Below are 21,029 nucleotides of genomic sequence, written 5' to 3'. Positions count from 1 at the left end.
ATCTAACAGTTTACCATTTAATTACATTGATGTTCCATTCCGTGCAACTGAATTCCTTTATGAACCAGTTTTATTGATAGATCACCACAGCAGAGATTAGATGTGGGACTCAAATAATTATACCTCCAAAGCGTTCAAAGTAAGCATTATATTTACTTCTCAAAGTATGCTATAAATTTTCAAGCAATTATACAAATTGACTTTATGCTGCATCTGCAGAGGTCACAATATTGTATGTACATTATTGCTTTTTGGACCTGAATCAATTCTACTTGAAAAAGATTCAAGTAAATGTTAGCCGAAAAAAAAAAAAAAAAAATTTTCATTGTGATATGCAATTTACAACTATGGCATTTTCTAACAAATATTACATTTAAAGGGATATGACACCCAAGATTTACTTTAATAATTGGGACAGGACATACAATTTTACACAACTTTCCAATTTACTTCTATTATCAAATTTGCCTCATTCTCTTGATATTCTTTGTTGAAGGAGCAGCAATGCACTGCTGGGAGATAGCTGAACACATCTAGTTAGCCAATGACAAGACAAATGTATGCAGCCACTAAACAGCTATCTTCCAGTAGTGCATTACTACTGCTGAGCCTACCTATGTATGCTTTTCAACAAAGGATACCAAATGAACAAAGCAAATTAGATAATAAAAGTGAAATGGAAAGTTGTTTAAAGTTTCATATTCTATATGAATTATGCAAGGTTAGTTTAAACTTTACTGTCCCTTTAAATTATAAAAAAATGTAGGCCGGCATCTCTGGATTCTAAAAGTTTAGCTTTCACTGAATTGAAAAGTAGCAGTAGATTTTTTTAAGGAGGAATTTTAAAGTTTGCGTTCATTTCCTTGTTCCTTATATGAGCTGTGAATTTGTGCTGATAGTCACAAGGGCACCATGCGCACTTCACAAGGATGAGCAGCTATCACTGTACTACTGTTTGATTGACACATAAAGGGGTAGTTTTCCATCACTGCTTCTTTAGAACATTCATGAGTTATATTAGCTATGTTAGCATATAAGAAACATCTACATATAAGATGCAGCAAACATTTAACATTAATAGGTTAGAAAAACTACAAAGACCTCTACTATACTCCTCAAACATCACACACAAATGTTTCCTCAAACCACACTCTTGATGCCTATCACTATCTCCTCAGTGGCCCTTAACCACTGTCCCTCCACTTTTCTAGAAAGCTGCTTTCATGTATTGTATGTCTTTCTCTGTATTTCTATCCAACTCCCCACCCTTCTCACTCTCTTTCCCTCTTCTTATGAAGAACACTTTACAATGCCATCTACAAATAATTAAGCGGGCCAGCATGTGTTGAGTCTTTGCATACTATTGGCATATAAGATGCAGAGAAAACCCAAGCATGTGATCTAGGTACAAACTGTCTTGTATGCCACCAAATAGGGCACATGATAAAGACAATTAAACATTGCTATTTCTTGTCTCCATAATACATTGATATCAGGAGCATATGAAGTGCTCCAGACAGTCACAGCACAGGTCAGATTGCACTAACACAAAAGTGCAGCAACTGGGGGAGGCTAAATTCCTTCTGTATTAGTAAATGGCACGGATGTGAATATTATCTTTATTATGATTTGCACAAATCTCTTTGAAAAAAAAGCTTTATTAAAGAGACATTGTAAAATATCCTCCCCTTAATTGTGTTCCAAATGGCTAATTTTACCTGCTGGAGTGTATTTATTGTTTGTAAACATGTCCTTTACCTTTATTTGGTTATCTGAAATAGCCATGTTTGCCTGCTGTATCTCTACCTATACTGAAAATATGAGTAACAAACGTTTTCTCTGTAGAAGAGTTATGTAAACAAAATGCAAATGCGCTAATTAATCTCCAAGTTGGGTAGGAGGGAGAGAGGGATTTTGTATGTGAAATAGCTGTTTGTGCTCATTTAACCCCCAGCCATAATTAGCATTTCAATACCAAACAGAGATAAAGTTAGCAGATGTGTTTTACGTACAGGCTCAGCCCTTTGTAATGGGCATGTCCTGAAGAACAACTGGTGATGGTTTTAGTTTGTTATGTCAAATAAAAAAATAAATATGAAGGAACAATTTTCCATATTTAATATTCTTCAGTAGGTAAAACAGGTTATTTATAACACTTTAACAGGAACAACATTTATAGTACAGTGTCCCTTTAATGGAAAAATAAAACAAAAATCTGAGACAAAAGCACAAGTACTTACTTTGTGATACTCTTACAAGCTCAGTTACACTGAAAACACCTGAAGTGACAAAACTGTCTTGGAAACCCAAATGTCCTGGAACAAAAAAAAAGAAGAAGCGGATTAATTAATATTTAACAACACACAGCTTTTATTTTTTACATCCCTTAAAAGACAAAATACAGCAAACAGATTATTGATTTTACAAATGGATAAGAACTTTAACCACAATATAAAAAAGACTCAGCATTGTAAATTATTGTGCGGTTTGGATTTAAAGTACACAGAAAGATAACCTATCCTCATTGCATAAGCAACTTAGCAAATCTGGAAGAGTTGGTTTTAATAAACTGTTACCTCAGATAACCCCCAAATGGCTGTTAACATACAAAATAAAAACAGATTATCTAGGTAGCCTTCAACAGAACAAAGTTTCTTGATATATTTAGGATTGTTCTCTTAAATAACATCTGATCAGGATTATCTAGAACTATGTTCCAACAAAACAATATGTAAAAGTTGTCTGAGGTTACACAAGGGAAACCTTGCAAAGCAGCTGTTGTACACGGGTAAGACTTGCAGGCACATGCATGCACGCAAACGCCATGACAGTTTTACTTTTTACAAGTTATTCTAAGCCCCATCTTTATTCCTTTGTGACAACTAGAATTTATAAAAGTATTTTCTAGAAACTACAAGGAACGCTTTAAATGTTAATGGACCATTAAGGGGTTGATTTATCAAGCTGAGGCAGACAGGGGCGCACATACGCGCCCCTGTCCACCGCAGCTCGCCTCTGGCGCGCTGAATCCTGCTGCTGGAATTCAGCATTGCACACAAGCGCTATTTTGTGCTTGTGTGCAACGCCGCCCCGAAGAAATTCATAGCAACTTTCTAATTTACTCCTATTATCAAACTTTCTTCGTTCACTTGCTATCTTTATTTGAAAAAGAAGGCATCTAAGCTTCTTTTTGGTTCAGTAAGGAGATAAGGAGCAGTCTGCAGAGGCTTAGATACAAGGTAATCACAGAGGTAAAAAGTATATTAATATAACTGAGATAAGGAGCAGTCTGCATAGGGTTAGATACAAGGTAATCACAGAGGTAAAAAGTATATTAATAAAACTGAGATAAGGGGCAGTCTGCAGAGACTTAGATACAAGGTAATCACAGAGGTAAAAAGTATATTAATATAACTGAGATAAGGGGCAGTCTGCAGAGGTATAGATACAAGGTAATCACAGAGGTAAAAAGTATATTAATATAACTGAGATAAGGGGCAGTCTGCAGAGACTTAGATACAAGGTAATCACAGAGGTAAAAAGTATATTAATAAAACTGAGATAAGGGGCAGTCTGCAGAGACTTAGATACAAGGTAATCACAGAGGTAAAAAGTATATTAATATAACTGAGATAAGGAGCAGTCTGCATAGGGTTAGATACAAGGTAATCACAGAGGTAAAAAGTATATTAATATAACATTGTTAGTTAAAGGGACACTGAACCCAAATGTTTTCTTTTGTGATTCAGATAGAGCAGCAATTTTAAGCAACTTTCTAATTTACTCCTATTATCAAATTTTCTTCATTCTCTTGGTATCTTTATTTGAAAAAGAAGGCATCTAAGCTTCTTTTGGTTCAGTACTCTGGACAGCACTTTTTATTGGTGGATGAATTTATCCACCAATCAGCAAGGACAACCCAGGTTGTTCACCAAAAATGGGCCGGCGTCTAAACTTACATTCTTGCATTTCAAATAAAGATACCAAGAGAATGAAAAAAATTTGATAATAGGAGTAAATTATCAAGTTGCATGCTGAATCACAAAAGAAAAAATTTGGGTTCAGTGTCCCTTTAAAGTGATGGTAAAGTTTATCAGTTTAGGTACACAAACTAGTTTGTCTGTCACTTTGTAAGCTTAGTGGCTAAGTTTTCAAAGCTTGTAAATTATTGACAACAATAAATCGCAATGTTTAAAACTTTTTCCCTTACCGCTCCTCGCTCCTCCCATCTGACACTTCCTGCTCCGATATCTACTTACACTACAGAGTGGTCCCACCCGCTCCTACGTCACAGCTATCCGCTCGCTCCCGAGAAAAATGTTTTGCGCATGCGTGGAAATAATAGAAGTTTTACAATTTAACATAAAGTTTGTGAGCGAATGCGATACTTATAATGGTCAGTATCAAAAATAAAGTCAAGCGCTTGTCGGTATCTTTTACAAGATGCCAATAAAATAGTAAGGGATTCCTACCTCTAATTATCACGCATGCGTTACACGGGCATGCGCGCCATTTACAATGTCGTGAGAAATTAAATAGCGCATGCGCAGTTGCTTGAAGGGGCGGATGACGTGGAGTGACGGCCGCCTAATGGCCTAAATTTCAATTGGTTTAGTCAAAAACTTGATCGAAAGGTAGAAAAAAAAAATTATATAACGGGTTGAGTATATGAGGTTTAGAAATTGCCTTTATAAAGGTTATAACTTGATTGAAACCCACATTTATTATAAACGATAAATGAAACTTGTATTGATTTTTATCAATTAATGCAATACTTGATAGCGATTAACGGAACTTTACCATCACTTTAAGTAGAACTGGGGAATGGGTAATCATGGGATTATCTTTCTGTTTTGCAATCACATTTGTGCCCATTAGTGTAGATTCCATCCGTGAGTCAGAAATTATTTCTAGAGTTGGCAGAAGTCTTGATAAAAAAAAAGAAAAGGCTCTGTCATCACTCCCTTATGTAGAATACCTCCCACTGGTGAAATAAATAATTGTATCATCATAAAAGTAACCCTTCAAGCAACTGCGCATGCGCTATTTAATTTCTCACGGCATTGTAAATGGCGCGCGTTCCTGTGTAACGCATGCGTGATAATTAGAGGTAGGAATCCCTTACTATTTCATCAGCATCTTGTAAAAGATACCGACAAGCGCTTGACTTTATTTTTGATACTGCCCATTATAAGTAAGTATCGCATTCGCTCACAAACTTTATGTTAAATTGTAAAACTTCTATTATTTCCACGCATGTGCAAAACATTTTTCTCGGGAGCGAGCGGATAGCTGTGACGTAGGAGCGGGTGGGACCACTCTGTAGTGTAAGTAGATATCGGAGCAGGAAGTGTCAGATGGGAGGAGCGAGGAGCGGTAAGGGAAAAAGTTTTAAACATTGCGATTTATTGTTGTTAATAATTTACAAGCTTTGAAAACTTAGCCACTAAGCTTACAAAGTGACAGACAAACTAGTTTGTGTACCTAAACTGATAAACTTTACCATCACTTTAAAGGGACACTGAACCCAATTTTTTTCTTTTGTGATTCAGCATGCAACTTGATAATTTACTCCTATTATCATTTTTTTTTTCATTCTCTTGGTATCTTTATTTGAAAAGCAAGAATGTAAGTTTAGATGCCGGCCCATTTTTGGTGAACAACCTGGGTTGTTCTTGCTGATTGGTGGATAAATTCATCCACCAATAAAAAGTGCTGTCCAGAGTACTGAACCAAAAGAAGCTTAGATGCCTTCTTTTTCAAATAAAGATAGCAAGTGAACGAAGAAAATGTGATTATAGGAGTAAATTAGAAAGTTGCTTAAAATTGCTGCTCTATCTGAATCACAAAAGAAAACATTTGGGTTCAGTGTCCCTTTAACTAACAATGTTATATTAATACACTTTTTACCTCTGTGATTACCTTGTATCTAACCCTATGCAGACTGCCCCTTATCTCAGTTATATTAATAAACTTTTTACCTCTGTGATTACCTTGTATCTAACCCTATGCAGACTGCCCCTTATCTCAGTTATATTAATAAACTTTTTACCTCTGTGATTACCCTGTATTTAAGCCTCTGCAGACTGCTCCTTATCTCAGTTATATTAATACACTTTTTAACTCTGTGATTACCTTGTATCTAAGCCTCTGCAGACTGCTCCTTATCTCAGTTATATTAATATACTTTTTACCTCTGTGATTACCTTGTATCTAACCCTCTGCAGACTGCTCCTTATCTCAGTTATATTAATATACTTTTTACCTCTGTGATTACCTTGTATCTAAGTCTCTGCAGACTGATCCTTATCTCAGTTATATTAATATACTTTTTACCTCTGTGATTACCTTGTATCTAAGCCACTGCAGACTGCCCCTTATCTCAGTTATATTAATATACTTTTTACCTCTGTGATTACCTTGTATCTAAGCCTTTGCAGACTGCCCCTTATCTCCGTGCTTTTTACAATCTTGCATTTTAGCCAATCACACAATAGTACTAGAATTTTAGTGTTCCAATCATAATATAGGCCTATGTGTTAACTACCGCAAAGTCCCTCTTTGCGCTGGCGGGTGAAGAGTGGATACTGACACTGATCCAATCAGCAGCACTAATTGCACGCCCCAGCTGTATGACTAGTGCTGCTGATTGGGAAACAGCAGTTCCCTCTCAGGAACAGCAGTGCACTGCAGGTCCTGGGTGGTACTTTAATGATGTGTTTAACCCCTTAATGTCACCAGTGATAAAATAACATGCTCCAACAATATTAGAGCATGTTGTTTTATCTCTATAATGCCCCTTTAAACATGTAAAAATATTTTTTGCAACAAAATGTATGAGTAAAAAAAAAATAAAAAAAATGTGACATTAAAGGGACACTAAACCCAAAATTTTCTTTCATGATTCAGATAAACATTCCAGTTTACGTCTATTATCTAATTGTTTTCATTCTTTAGATATCCTTTGTTGAAGAAATAACAATGCATATGGGTGAGCCAATCACACGAGCATCTATGTGCAGCCAGCAATCAGCAGCTACTTGAGCCTATCTAAATATGCTTTTTAGCCAAGAATATCAAGAGAATGAAGCAAATTAGATAATATAAGTAAATTAGAAAGTTGTTTAAATTTGTATGGTTTTTTCTAAATCATGAAAGAAAAAAATTGGGTTTCAAGTCCCTTTAAAGGGCCAGCCAATTCAAAATTAAACTTTCATGATTCAGATAGGGCATGCCATTTTAAACAACTTTCCAATTTACTTATTATCAAATTTGCTTTCTTCTCTTGATATTCTTAGTTGAAAGCTAAACCTAGGTAGGCTCATATGCTAATTTATAAGCCGTTGAAGGTCGCCTTCTTATCTCAGTGCATTTTGACAGTTTTTCACAGCTTATTTATTAGTCAGCACTGATTGGCTAAAGTGCAAGTCTGTCAAAATAAGGGGGCAGTCTGCAGAGGCTTAGATACGTGGTAATCACAGAGGTAAAAAGTGTATTACTACAACTGTGTTGGTTATGCAAAACAGGGGAATTGGTAATAAAGGGATTATCTATTTAAGCAATACAAATTTTCAAGTAGACTGTCCTTTAATTTTGGAGTGCATATATTTATATATATATACGCTGATTGAAGTAGCAGTGTTAGTCCAGAGATTTAGATATCAAAATAACAAGAGTATTGCATTGAGCAATGATATCTCTTCCGAAAGCTTGTCATCTTATAAATGTATAGTTAGTCCAATAAAAAAGTATCATTGCTCAATGCAATACTCTTGTTATTTTGAGATATATATATATATATATATATGACATTACTGTGTCCATATTGTTTGTTGCTGCATTCAATCACCCTGGTGCTAAATTTCCGTAGTGTAGTACAAGCAGCTTTTCTGCAACCATTTGATTAGCGTGCGCATTCTTTGTAGCCTGGCTGTCCGGATTCAGGGCAAAACCACATTCAAGAAACACTAGAAATGTCTTTGTGCAGAGTAAGAGAATGTATTATTGTATTATCCCATACAGAGCATGTCGTGTTCTAATCAAGAGGGAACACTTTTAAGACTTTAAATTCGTGTAATACAATTCTAGACTGGATCTTTCTTTTTGGAAAAGCAGAATAGAAGAGATTGAAAAGAAAAAAAGGACAATATTTGACAACAGAAATCAGCATAACCTTTTTTTTTTGTCCCTGCAGACATGGATGACTGCCCTCTGACCTGGAGAGATTATGTGGGATTTCAATAATAACAGCTGGAAGCGAGCATGTGTGAATAAAAAACACAGATCTGAGGCCTATTACAAAAGCCTTCACAATCCCTGCGCAGATCGCAGTGTTGATTAGAAAACTGTTTCCTGGTCCTGATTTAATAGAGTGTAATAATGAAAGTTTTTCTAACCCAATCAGTGGCATAGATAAAGGTATCTAATGTCACATATAAACTGAAACAGCTTCTTATTTGTGTATATTCGCCTTTGTATACCTCAGATAAATCTCCCTATACGCTAGTATTTACATAGCTACATGGTCATTAAAGGGCCGTTACAGAGAGAGACCTATTTTTCACTTAAAATGTATTTCATAGAGGAAAAAGGAATATACGTTAATAACAATGTTACCTTATTCTATCTGTAATTACTGGATTACAAAATCTCCTGCTCTACACTCCCTTATTAGATGAGTGTCAGTTAAACAAGAGAATGAGGGTAAAATCTTTGAATTAGCTCTTGCCTTTAAAGATATGGTAAACTTTTCCATTGTATAAACAGATGCAGAATGTCAGCAAATACCCCACGCTCTGGCCGCCCACTTCAAAAGTCCTTTTTGTGTGCGGCGCTAACGGTTTTAATTGTTCTCTAGTCAGCGCTCTAGCCATATTCAGATAATTTATTTTTTGTACTTAAAACTCTGATTGGAGAACGGTTCAAACTGTTAGCTCGCTAAAAAAAATTTACTTTGAAGTGGGCGGCCAGAGCGCAGGGTATTTGAATTCCAGCTCTACATTAAAAAGTAGGTTACAGGGATTGGTTGTCTATTCTGAAGAAAGGACAGGAATGCTCTATTACTGCAAACCTAAAAGAAAATGATATCAAGGTAGCATATAGATGGTATCTTCACCCTAGCAGAGTGAAAGGGGGAGATAGAACATATAAGAATTGCTATAAAGGCTGTGAGGAAACTGGATCCTATACACATATGTGGTGGACCTGTCCAGAAGATGAAAACATTTGGTCACAAACCAACAAATTGTTAGGTGAAATTTTAAATAGACAAATCCCCCTGAATAAGGAACAAGCCATATTGCAATTCCAAATAGAGGACCTCTCTAGAGCTAAGTTGAAATTTGTTTTAATTAACATATACAATGTATGTATGATAAGAAAACATTGTACACAAAACTTTCTAAGAAAATGAAATATCTACATTAGACCACAGCAGGCTACTTATGGTGCTGTATTTCATCAAGATGTTTGTTAGACTGGTGGAGCGTTAGCTTTTCTTACAAAACATTTACCTATCACTTTTTTACAACACCCCCTTCTAAAAAAAACAAACCTGATCTGACTTACAAAACATAATAGATAGCAAAGCACAGAGAGTGTAAAAATTCCAGAGGCTTTATTAAGGCAACAAGACTGGGGTATAATCAGTACACAAAAAAACAGATCTGACTCGTTTCGGCTCAACTAACTGTCATAGTACAAATAATTACTATAACTTAACATGCAATTAATAAATCAGTGTTTCACAAATCCAGTCCTTAAGTATCCCTAACAGGCCATGGTAACAAACCTGATCTCACTCCTCAACTCCAGCCCTCAAGCACAAGTGCCCCTAACAGGCCAGATTTTAATGATATCTGAACTAGAGCACAGGTGAAATAATCAGCTAATCAGTAACCATGGTAACAAACCTGATCTCACTCCTCAGCTGATTATTTCACATGTGCACTAGTTCAGATATCATGAAAATCTGGCCTGTTAGGGGCCCTTGTGCTTGAGGGCTGGAGTTGAGAAACACTGGCATAAACAAGATGGTTGTATAATGAGGTACTAAATATAAAGGGAAAATAAGAAAAAACCTGCTTCCACAAGGTTCAGATGAGTTAACACTTCCAGAGGCTCACCTTTCCCTTTTTTATGTAGGGTAGACAATTGCTATGTGACTCAACATGATGGAAAGTCTCTCTTGATCCAACCATGTATATTTGTCCCAACTGAGCAGTAATTTTACCCCATGACTGCCAATAGCATACAACTACTTTATCTCTTCAGCTGCTGCACCACATACACAGTAGTGATTTGAGCCCCTTGACTGCCACTCATTTCTTCACTTTATTACTTTATGCTCCATATTTGTAATGCATTAAGGTATTTAAATCATGGACTTTCAAAAACTGGAAATTTAAGTGTCCAGTATTTTTGCAAAGATTTGTCTGGACAACCTGCTAAAATACTGAACTGTCCAGTCAAATTATGGACACCTGGCAACCCTATTTATATGTCCTGCATCACCTAATGCCACCCCTAACTACCAGAACTAGACGTGTCTTTGGCTATTTCTGGCCGATCTGAATGCGAAGATGGCGGCTGCAAGATGCTTTAGGCAAATTTCGGAGTCAGATTTATTCTTGTGAAAGTGCAACATACCAAGATCTGTGCAAATCCAGATCTTAGTGTGTTGCACTTCCACAAGAGGAAATCTGGCTTAAAAAATTGCTGATTGGGCGTAGAATGCTATGTAGCGCTCAAGCATAACTACGCTTGAAGGAGGCTTTTTGCAAGTCAGGTTGCACTTGTTTTATGATCAGTTTGCGCACGAGCGTAAACCTAACGTGCGCAAAAAAAGAACTTCAAATATCTCAAATGCGTTAACGTATTCTCCCATAGACTTCAATTGAGCGGTAAAAATGCAATAAAAAGCTTAACACTCATATTTGCACACTAATCTGATCGTGTGTATTCAAGAGCACTAAACCCAAAATTAAATATTAATATTTCACATTCCAATGTTTATTACATAGCGGAATATGTTCTATTTATTCATGAATACACATATCTATCTATCTATCTATCTATCTATCTATCTATCTATCTATCTATCTATCTATCTGTAGATATCCATTGTACATTAATCAGATATATATATAGAAATGTATAATTAATAATAAAAGTACATTTTATTCTATGTGAAGACCATAGGAATGTAAAAGCATTCGGCTAGATTATGAGTTTTGCGTTAGGCTTAAAAAGCAGCGTTAGCCAGTCCTAACGCTGCTTTTTTACGGCCGCTGGTATTACGAGTCTTGAAGGTACAGGCTCACCGCTCACTTTTTTGGCCAGACTTGGAAATACCACAAATCCACTTACGTAAATTGCGTATCCTCTTTTTTCAATGAGACTTGCAAAGCGTAATTTTTTTTTAACCCCTAATCTGCCGAACCGGACATCGCCGCCACTATAATAAATATATTAACCCCTAAACCGCCGCACTCCCGCCTCGCAAACATAAGTTAAATATTATAAACCCCTAATCTGCCGTCCCTAACATCGCCGACACCTACCTACATTTATTAACCCCCTAATCTGCCGCCCCCAACGTCGCCGCCACTATACTAAAGTTATTAACCCCTAAATCTAAGTCTAACCCTAACCCCCCTAACAATATAATTAAAAGAAATCTAAATAAAAATTAATATCATTAACTAAATTATTCCTATTTAAAACTAAATACTTACCTATAAAATAAACCCTAAGATAGCTACAATATAACTAATAGTTACATTGTAGCTATCTTAGGTTTTATTCTCTAAGGAGGCTCATATGCCAAGCGAATAACACTCCTTAACCAACAAGAAAGAGAAGTAGCCGTAGCTTTCTTACCCTTACACTTCCCAGATAAGACAACAAATAAAGAAGAATAATATTTCAATGCAGGAACCACATCCAAGTTGTGCAACAAACGCTCCTTATGAGAAGAAGGATTAGGACACAAAGAAGGAACAACAATCTCTTGATTAATATTCTTATCAGAAACAACCTTGGGAAGAAAACCCAAGGCAGTACGCAGAACTACCTTATCAAAGTGAAAAATAAGAAAAGGCAATTCATACTGTAAGGCTGAAAGCTTCGAAACTGAAATAGCCACCAGAAACAAAACCTTCCAAGATAACATCTTAATATTCAAAGAATGCATAGGTTCAAACGGAGCCTGTTGAAGGACTCTAAGAACCAAATTAAAACTCCAAGGTGGAGTAGTAGACTTAAACCCAGGTCGAATACTAACCAAGGCCTGACAAAAAGAATGAACATATGGCACATCCGCCAGGCGCTTGTGCAATAAAATAGATAAAGCAGAAATTTGACCCTTCAGGGTACTAGCAGATAAACCTTTCTCCAAACCCTCCTGGAGAAAAGACAAAATCCTAGGAATCCTAACTCTACTCCACAAGTAGCATTTGGATTCACACCAATACAAATATTTACGCCAAATCTTATAGTAAATCTTCCTAGTCACAGGCTTACGAGCCTGAATCATTAGAAAGAATCAAGCGTTCAATCTCCAAGCAGTCAGCTTCAGAGAAACGAAATTTGGATGAAGGAAGGGAACCTGCAGAAGAAGGTCCTTCCTAATCGAAGACGCCAAGGTGGAAGGGAAGACATCTTCCCCAGATCTGCAAACCAGATTCTGCGAGGCCACGCCAAAGCAATGAGAATCACTGATGCCCTCTTTTGTTTGACCGGAGCAATGACCCGAGGAAGAAACACATATGCCAGACTGAAAGTCCAAGGAACTGAGAGAGCATTTATCAGAACAGCCTGAGGATCCTTTGACCTCGACCCGTACCTCGGGAGCTTGGCATTCTGACGAGATGCCATGAGATCCAACTCCGGCTGCCCCCAACTGAGAATCAAGCTGGAAAATACCTCTGGATGAAGTTCCTACTCCCCCGGATGAAAAGTCTGTCTGCTAAGAAAATAACGCTTCCCAATTGTCCACCCCTGGAATGTGGATAGCAGACAACTGTTGTGAATCTCTGCCCACTGAATAATCTTGGCTACCTCTGTCATGGCCAAGGAACTCCAATTTCCTCCCTGATGATTGATGTAAGCCACTGACGTTATATTGTCCGACTGAAACCTGATAAACTGGGTTGAAGCTAGCTGAGGCCAGGCTAGAAGAGCATTGAAAATTGCTGTCAGTTCCAAAACATTTATTGGAAGAACCGACTCCTCCCGAGTCCATACACCCTGAGCCCTAATGAATCCCAGACAGCACCCCAGCCCAGCAAACTGGCATCTGTGGTTACAATCATCCAGGCAGGTCTGCAAAAGCAAGTTCCCTGAGAGAGAAGATCCTGAGACAACCACCATGGAAGAGAATCTCTGGACATCTGATCTTGAACAATCTTTGGAGATAGATCCGTATAATCCCCGTTCCACTGCCTGAGCAAGCATAACTGCAGAGGCCTGAGATAGAACCGAGCAAACGGAATGATGTCCATGACTGAAACCATCAGACCAATAACCTTCATGCACTGAGCCACTGACGGCCGAGGAAGGGACTGAAGAGCAAGACACATATTGAAAATCTTTGACCTTCTTGCTTCTGTCAGACAATTTTTCATCTCTAGAGAATCTATAATGGTCCCCAAAAATACCACTCTTGTAGCCGGAATTAAGGAACTTTTTCCTAAATTCACCTTCCAACTGTGGGAGCGCAGAAAAGACAACAACAACTCCGTGTGGGAGTTTGCTAGTTGAAAAGATGGAGCCTGAACTAGAATGTAGTCCAGATAAGGAGCCACTTCAATACTCTTCTTTTGAAGCACCGCCAACAATTCTCCCAGGACCTTTGAAAAAATTCTGCGAGCTGTTGCCAGACCAAAAGGAAGAGCTACAAACTGAAAATGTTTGTCTAGAAATCCAAATCTTAGGAACCTGTGATGATCCCTGTGAATGGGAATATGCAGCTATGCATCCTTTAGATTCACTGTGGTCATGAACTGTCCTTCCTGAACCAAAGGAAGAATGGAACAAATAGTTTCCATCTTGAAAGAGGGAACCCTGAGAAACTTGTTTACACTCTTGAGATCTAAAATAGGTCTCAAAGTTCCCTCCTTTTTGGGAACGATGAAGAGATTGGAATAAAAACCCAGATCCTGTTCCTGAACTGGAACTATCACTCCCATGTCGAAAAGATTCTGAACACAACGTAAGAATGCCTCTCCTTTTATCTGGTTTACAGATAACCTGGAGAGAAGAAACCTGCCTCTGGGAGGAAAATTCTTGGACTCCAGTTTGTAACCCTGGTACACGATATCTACCACCCAGGGATCCTGAACATCTCGAACCCAAGCTTGAGCGAAGAAAGAGAGTCTGCCCCCCACAAGATTCATTCCTAGATCGGGGGCAGACCCTTCATGCTGATTTTGAGTCAGCAACAGGTTACCTGGACTGCTTCCCCTTATTCCATGACTGATTTGACTTCCAAGATGGCTTGAACTGTTTCTGCTTGGAGGAAGAAGAGGAAGATTTAACAGAGAATTTACGAAAGGAACGAAAATTACTCTGCCGACCCTTCTCTTTATTTCTTTTATCCTGAGGAAGAGAATGCCCCTTCATTCCTGTAATATCAGAAATCATCTCAGCCAAACCTGGCCCAAACAAGGTTTTACCCTTGTAAGGAATAGACAAAAGCTTAGACTTAGAGGACACATCTGCAGACCAGGATTTTAACCATAAAACTCTGCATAAATGGCAAAACCAGAAATTTTAGCTCCCAACTTGATGACCTGTAGAGAAGCATCTGCAATAAAGGAATTAGCCAACTTCAAAGCTTTGATTCTATCTTGAATTTCTTCAAGAAGAGTATCTTGCTGAATAGAATCAGACAATGCATCAAACCAATATGCCGCCGCACTAGTAACTGTAGCAATACATGCAGCCGGTTACCCTTGTAAGGAATAGACAAAAGCTTAGACTTAGAGGACACATCTGCAGACCAGGATTTTAACCATAAAGCTCTGCAAGCTAAAATGGCAAAACCAGAAATTTTAGCTCCCAACTTGATGACCTGTAGAGAAGCATCTGCAATAAAGGAATTAGCCAACTTCAAAGCCTTGATTCTATCTTGAATTTCTTCAAGAAGAGTATCTTGCTGAATAGAATCAGACAATGTATCAAACCAATATGCCGCCGCACTAGTAACCGCAGCAATACATGCAGCTGGTTGCCATTGATACCCCTGGTGAACATAAATCTTTTTAAGAAAAGCTTCCAACTTCTTATCCATAAAATTTTTAAAGGAACAGCTGTCCTCAATAGGAATAGTGGTCCTCTTGGTCAAAGTGGAAACTGCTCCCTCCACCTTAGGAACCATCTGCCAAGATTCCTTAATAGAATCAGCAATAGAAAACATTGTCCTAAAAATTGGAGAAGGGGAAAAAGTAATCCCAGGCTTCTCCCATTCTCGTGCAATAATATCTGAAACACGATCTGGTATAGGAAAAACTTCCACTGAGGAAGGGACATCAAAAAACATATTACGTTTACTAGATTTCTTAGGCATAACCATGACTGACGCCTCAGAGTTATCCAAGGTAGCCAAAACCTCCTTGAGTAACAAACAGAGGTGCTCTAGCTTAAACCTAAAGGAAACAACCTCAGGTTCAGAAGAAGGATTTACACTATCAGAATCCGAGATCTCGCCCTCAGATGCTACTGAAGTATCTTCCTCCTCAGACTTATGAGAAGAAACACTAGACACAATTGCAACAGAATCAGAAACCTTATACTTCCTCTTGCGCTTCCCCTGCAACATAGGAAAAGCAGACAAAGCCTCAGATACTGCCGAGGATATATGGGTAGCCATATCCTGCAAGGAAAAAACAACCTGAGACGAAACACAGGACACTGCAGAAGTTTGGGACATATGAGGAGAAAGCTACGGATTAGCCTGAACATTAGACTCCTGAACAACATCTGCCACAGACAATGAAGGCTCAGAATCAAAAAGTCTATCTTTGTAATGTAATGTTCTCTCAATACAAGAGGAACAAAAAGGGATAGGAGGCTCAACATTAGTATTTAAACATAGCGAACAAGCAACAGCTTGCAGGGCCTCTTGGTCCATCTTATTTCAAAGGAAAAAAGCCTTAATCAATAAAAAAATTCTAAGTTCAAATCAGAATTTTAATGAAACAAAAAAACGTTACTATCCCTTTAAATTTTAAACAGTTTTTAAAAAAAACTAGAAAATACTTTAATAAACTGCACAATAAATCTTGCAGCAACAATTTTCGACAAAATGAATGCAAAAAGAGACACAAACGTTATGGTCCCTGAAATTCATACAAAGGGGAATATTTAACAAATGTCTGTTGGACCTGATCCGACAGTGCGGATCAGATCCACCAGACCTCGCTGAATGCGGAGAGCAATACGCTCTCCGTATTCAGCATTGCACCAGCAGCTCTTGTGAGCTGCTGGTGCAACACCGCCCCTGCAGATTTGTGGCCAATCGGCCGCCAGCAGGGAGGTGTCAATCAACCCGATCGTAGCAGAGCAGGCGGACAGGTTATGGAGCAGCGATCTTTAGACCGCTGCTTTATAACTGGGCCCTCAAGCTCCATCCGGAGCTTGATAAATGGGCCCCAAAAACTTAAATATAAACAGAGCAGCAGCCCTACAAAAAAACAACAGGCAACCTCCACACCTCAGCAAGCTCTGCTGAGGTGCCTACCTGACCTCCTTGCTGCCGGAAACAAAATCAGAAAATGATCCGACCCCCATACAGCCGCGCCGGAGAGAACGCTGAACCACCTCTGAGGAGCTATGCAACAAAGCTGCAACATCCAGGAACAACAGGAAACAGCTAAAAGGGCGCCAAAAACGTCCTTGCTATCTCAGATAAGCCTGCCTATTGTGGGCGTGGCCTAACAAACCTCCCGGTAGCCATTAATACACAAACAAAAAACATGTACACCAAAGTGAAAACATAATAAACTGAGCCTCCAAACATCCCCAGTGCCTGCAAAACTGCCATACAATAAACCGTTAACCTAGAATGCTGAATGTATATTTAGACAGAATTAACTGTAAACTGCCAAATTCTTCTATATCAAAACAAGGAAAGAAATAGGCACTTACCTCAAAAATCTGTCCGGCAGCAGGACAGCTCACTTGGTATGAGAGGGGCTTCCTACCTCATATGGATCTGTGGAAAAAAGAAAAGGCTGAGTAAACTTACTCAAACTTTCAACCAAGGGCAGCATGAAATTACTTGGGAGGCCCAGTGGGAATTATACCCCACAAGTTCCCAAATGCTTAAAAGCCACCACTTGCTCTACTGAAGAGACTGACAAGGACTACAGCTAAACCCAAAGAAAATCAGAGCAAACTTGCTCTGCTTAAAAAATAACAAACTCTTGATTGAAGAATCAGACTCCTAACTTTACCCCTCCTTGCAACTGATACAAGCAAAGAGAATGACTGGGGATTGTGGGTAGGGGGAGTGGTATTTAACAGCTTTTGTTGTGATGCTCTTTGCCTCCTCCTGCTGGTCAGGACTGATATTCCCAACAGTAATTAAGATGATCCGTGGACTCACCATGTCATTAGAAAGAAATATGCATTTTGTGCATCGGGTTTCGCAATTTAAATTCAACGCGGTTGGGGTGGCGCACATGAAAACTTGGTAATCTTAAGGCGTGTTCTTGAAATATTAGATACAAAATATTTAAAACATTTATAGAAGTTATTAAAAATTATTAAACATACTTTGAAATATTCTAAATATTTCATAGAATATATCTATATTTTTACAGTAGGTTTAATCCTTATTCTATTTTTTTTAATATTTAATATGTAATATTTCAATAACAAGCCTCAAGATTACTAAGGCCTAGATTTGGAGTTCGGCGGTAGCCGTCAAAACCAGCGTTAGAGGCTCCTAACGCTGGTTTTGGCCGCCCGCTGGTATTTGGAGTCAGTCAGGAAAGGGTCTAACGCTCACTTTTCAGCCGCGACTTTTCCATACCGCAGATCCCCCTACGCCATTTGCGTATCCTATCTTTTCAATGGGATCTTTCTAACGCTGGTATTTAGAGTCGTTTCTGAAGTGAGCGTTAGAGCTCTAACGACAAAATTCCAGCCGCCTGAAAATAGCAGGAGTTAAGAGCTTTCTGGCTAACGCCGGTTTATAAAGCTCTTAACTACTGTACCCTAAAGTACACTAACACCCATAAACTACCTATGTACCCCTAAACCGAGCTCCCCCCACATCGCCGCCACTCGATTTAAATTTTTAACCCCTAATCTGCCGACCGCCACCTACGTTATACTTATGTACCCCTAATCTGCTGCCCCTAACCCCGCCGACCCCTGTATTACATTTATTAACCCCTAACCTGCCCCCCACAACGTCGCCGCCAGCTACTTAAAATAATTAACCCCTAATCTTCCGACCGCAAAGCGCCGCCACCTACGTTATCCTTATGTACCCCTAATCTGCTACCCCTAACACCGCTGACCCCTATATTATATTTATTAACCCCTAATCTGCCCCCCTCAACGTCGCCGACACCTGCCTACACTTATTAACTCCTAATCTGCCGAGCGGACCACACCGCTACTATAATAAAGTTATTAACCCCTAACCCGCCTCACTAACCCTATCATAAATAGTATTAACCCCTAATCTGCCCTCCCTAACATCGCCGACACCTACTTTCAATTATTAACCCCTAATCTGCCGAGCGGAGCTCATCGCTACTATAATAAATGTATTAACCCCTAAAGCTAAGTCTAACCCTAACACTAACGCCCCCCTAAGTTAAATATAATTTTAATCTAACGAAATAAATTAACTCTTATTAAATAACTTATTCCTATTTAAAGCTAAATACTTACCTGTAAAATAAATCCTAATATAGCTACAATATAAATTATAATTATATTATAGCTATTTTAGGATTAATATTTATTTTACAGGCAACTTTGTAATTATTTTAACCAGGTACAATAGCTATTAAATAGTTAAGAACTATTTAATAGTTACCTAGTTAAAATAATAACAAATTTACCTGTAAAATAAATCCTAACCTAAGATATAATTAAACCTAACACTACCCTATCAATAAATTAATTAAATAAACTACCTACAATTACCTACAATTAACCTAACACTACACTATCAATAAATTAATTAAACACAATTGCTAAAAATAAATACAATTAAATAAACTAGCTAAAGTACAAAAAATAAAAAAGAACTAAGTTACAAAAAATAATAAAATATTTACAAACATAAGAAAAATATTACAACAATTTTAAACTAATTACACCTACTCTATGCCCCCTAATAAAATAACAAAGCCCCCCAAAATAAAAAATTCCCTACCCTATTCTAAATTAAAAAAGTTACAAGCTCTTTTACCTTACCAGCCCTGAACAGGGCCCTTTGCGGGGCATGCCCCAAGGATTTCAGCTCTTTTGCCTGTAAAAAAAACCATACCATACCCCCCCCCCAACATTACAACCCACCACCCACATACCCCTAATCTAACCCAAACCCCCCTTAAATAAACCTAACACTAAGCCCCTGAAGATCTTCCTACCTTGTCTTCACCATACCAGGTTCACCGATCCGTCCTGGCTCCAACATCTTCATCCAACCCAAGCGGGGGTTGGCGATCCATCATCCGGTGCTGAAGAGGTCCAGAAGAGGCTCCAAAGTCTTCCTCCTATCCGGCAAGAAAAGGACATCCGGACCGGCAAACATCTTCTCCAAGCGGCATCTTCAATCTTCTTCCATCCGGTGCGCATTCTATTGGCTGATCGGAAAAGCCAATAGAATGCGAGCTCAATCTGATTGGCTGATTGGATCAGCCAATCGGATTGAACTTGATTCTGATTGGCTGATTCCATCAGCCAATCAGAAAATTCCTACCTTAATTCCGATTGGCTGATAGAATCCTATCAGCCAATCGGAATTCGAGGGACGCCATCTTGGATGACGTCCCTTAAAGGAACCGTCATTCGTCGGGAGACAACGGAAGAAGAGGATGGATCCGCGTCGCCTGCTTCAAGATGGACCCGCTCCGCACCGGATGGAAGAAGATTGAAGATGCCGCTTGGAGAAGATGTTTGCCGGTCCGGATGTCCTCTTCTTGCCGGATAGGAGGAAGACTTTGGAGCCTCTTCTGGACCTCTTCAGCACCGGATGATGGATCGCCAACCCCCGCTTGGGTTGGATGAAGATGTTGGAGCCAGGACGGATCGGTGAACCTGGTATGGTGAAGACAAGGTAGGAAGATCTTCAGGGGCTTAGTGTTAGGTTTATTTAAGGGGGGTTTGGGTTAGATTAGGGGTATGTGGGTGGTGGGTTGTAATGTTGGGGGGGGGGTATGGTATGTTTTTTTTTACAGGCAAAAGAGCTGAAATCCTTGGGGCATGCCCCGCAAAGGGCCCTGTTCAGGGCTGGTAAGGTAAAAGAGCTTGTAACTTTTTTAATTTAGAATAGGGTAGGGAATTTTTTATTTTGGGGGGCTTTGTTATTTTATTAGGGGGCTTAGAGTAGGTGTAATTAGTTTAAAATTGTTGCAATATTTTTCTTATGTTTGTAAATATTTTATTATTTTTTGTAACTTAGTTCTTTTTTATTTTTTGTACTTTAGCTAGTTTATTTAATTGTATTTATTTTTAGCAATTGTGTTTAATTAATTTATTGATAGTGTAGTGTTAGGTTAATTGTAGGTAATTGTAGGTAGTTTATTTAATTAATTTATTGATAGGGTAGTGTTAGGTTTAATTATATCTTAGGTTAGGATTTATTTTACAGGTAAATTTGTTATTATTTTAACTAGGTAACTATTAAATAGTTCTTAACTATTTAATAGCTATTGTACCTGGTTAAAATAATTACAAAGTTGCCTGTAAAATAAATATTAATCCTAAAATAGCTATAATATAATTATAATTTATATTGTAGCTATATTAGGATTTATTTTACAGGTAAGTATTTAGCTTTA

At 38.3% G+C, this 21,029-nt stretch overlaps 1 protein-coding gene across 9 annotated transcripts in view; it reads right to left on the bottom strand.

Annotated features, from left to right (window-relative positions):
- NFIA (nuclear factor I A) overlaps positions 1 to 21,029 on the bottom strand; it is a 761,934-nt gene that overhangs the window by 310,788 nt on the left and 430,117 nt on the right. For all 9 annotated transcript variants that reach the window (XM_053693636.1, XM_053693638.1, XM_053693642.1 and 6 more), the window contains exon 4: positions 2,241 to 2,315. In XM_053693636.1, the coding sequence (XP_053549611.1) occupies positions 2,241 to 2,315 (75 nt within the window). The remainder of the gene's footprint in view (positions 1 to 2,240; positions 2,316 to 21,029) is intronic.

This window comes from Bombina bombina, chromosome 10, assembly GCF_027579735.1.
Source record: "Bombina bombina isolate aBomBom1 chromosome 10, aBomBom1.pri, whole genome shotgun sequence".
Classification (NCBI taxonomy): domain Eukaryota; kingdom Metazoa; phylum Chordata; class Amphibia; order Anura; family Bombinatoridae; genus Bombina; species Bombina bombina.
The sequence above is the reverse complement of the archived record's forward strand: the minus strand, read 5'-3'. Positions and strand labels throughout refer to the sequence as shown.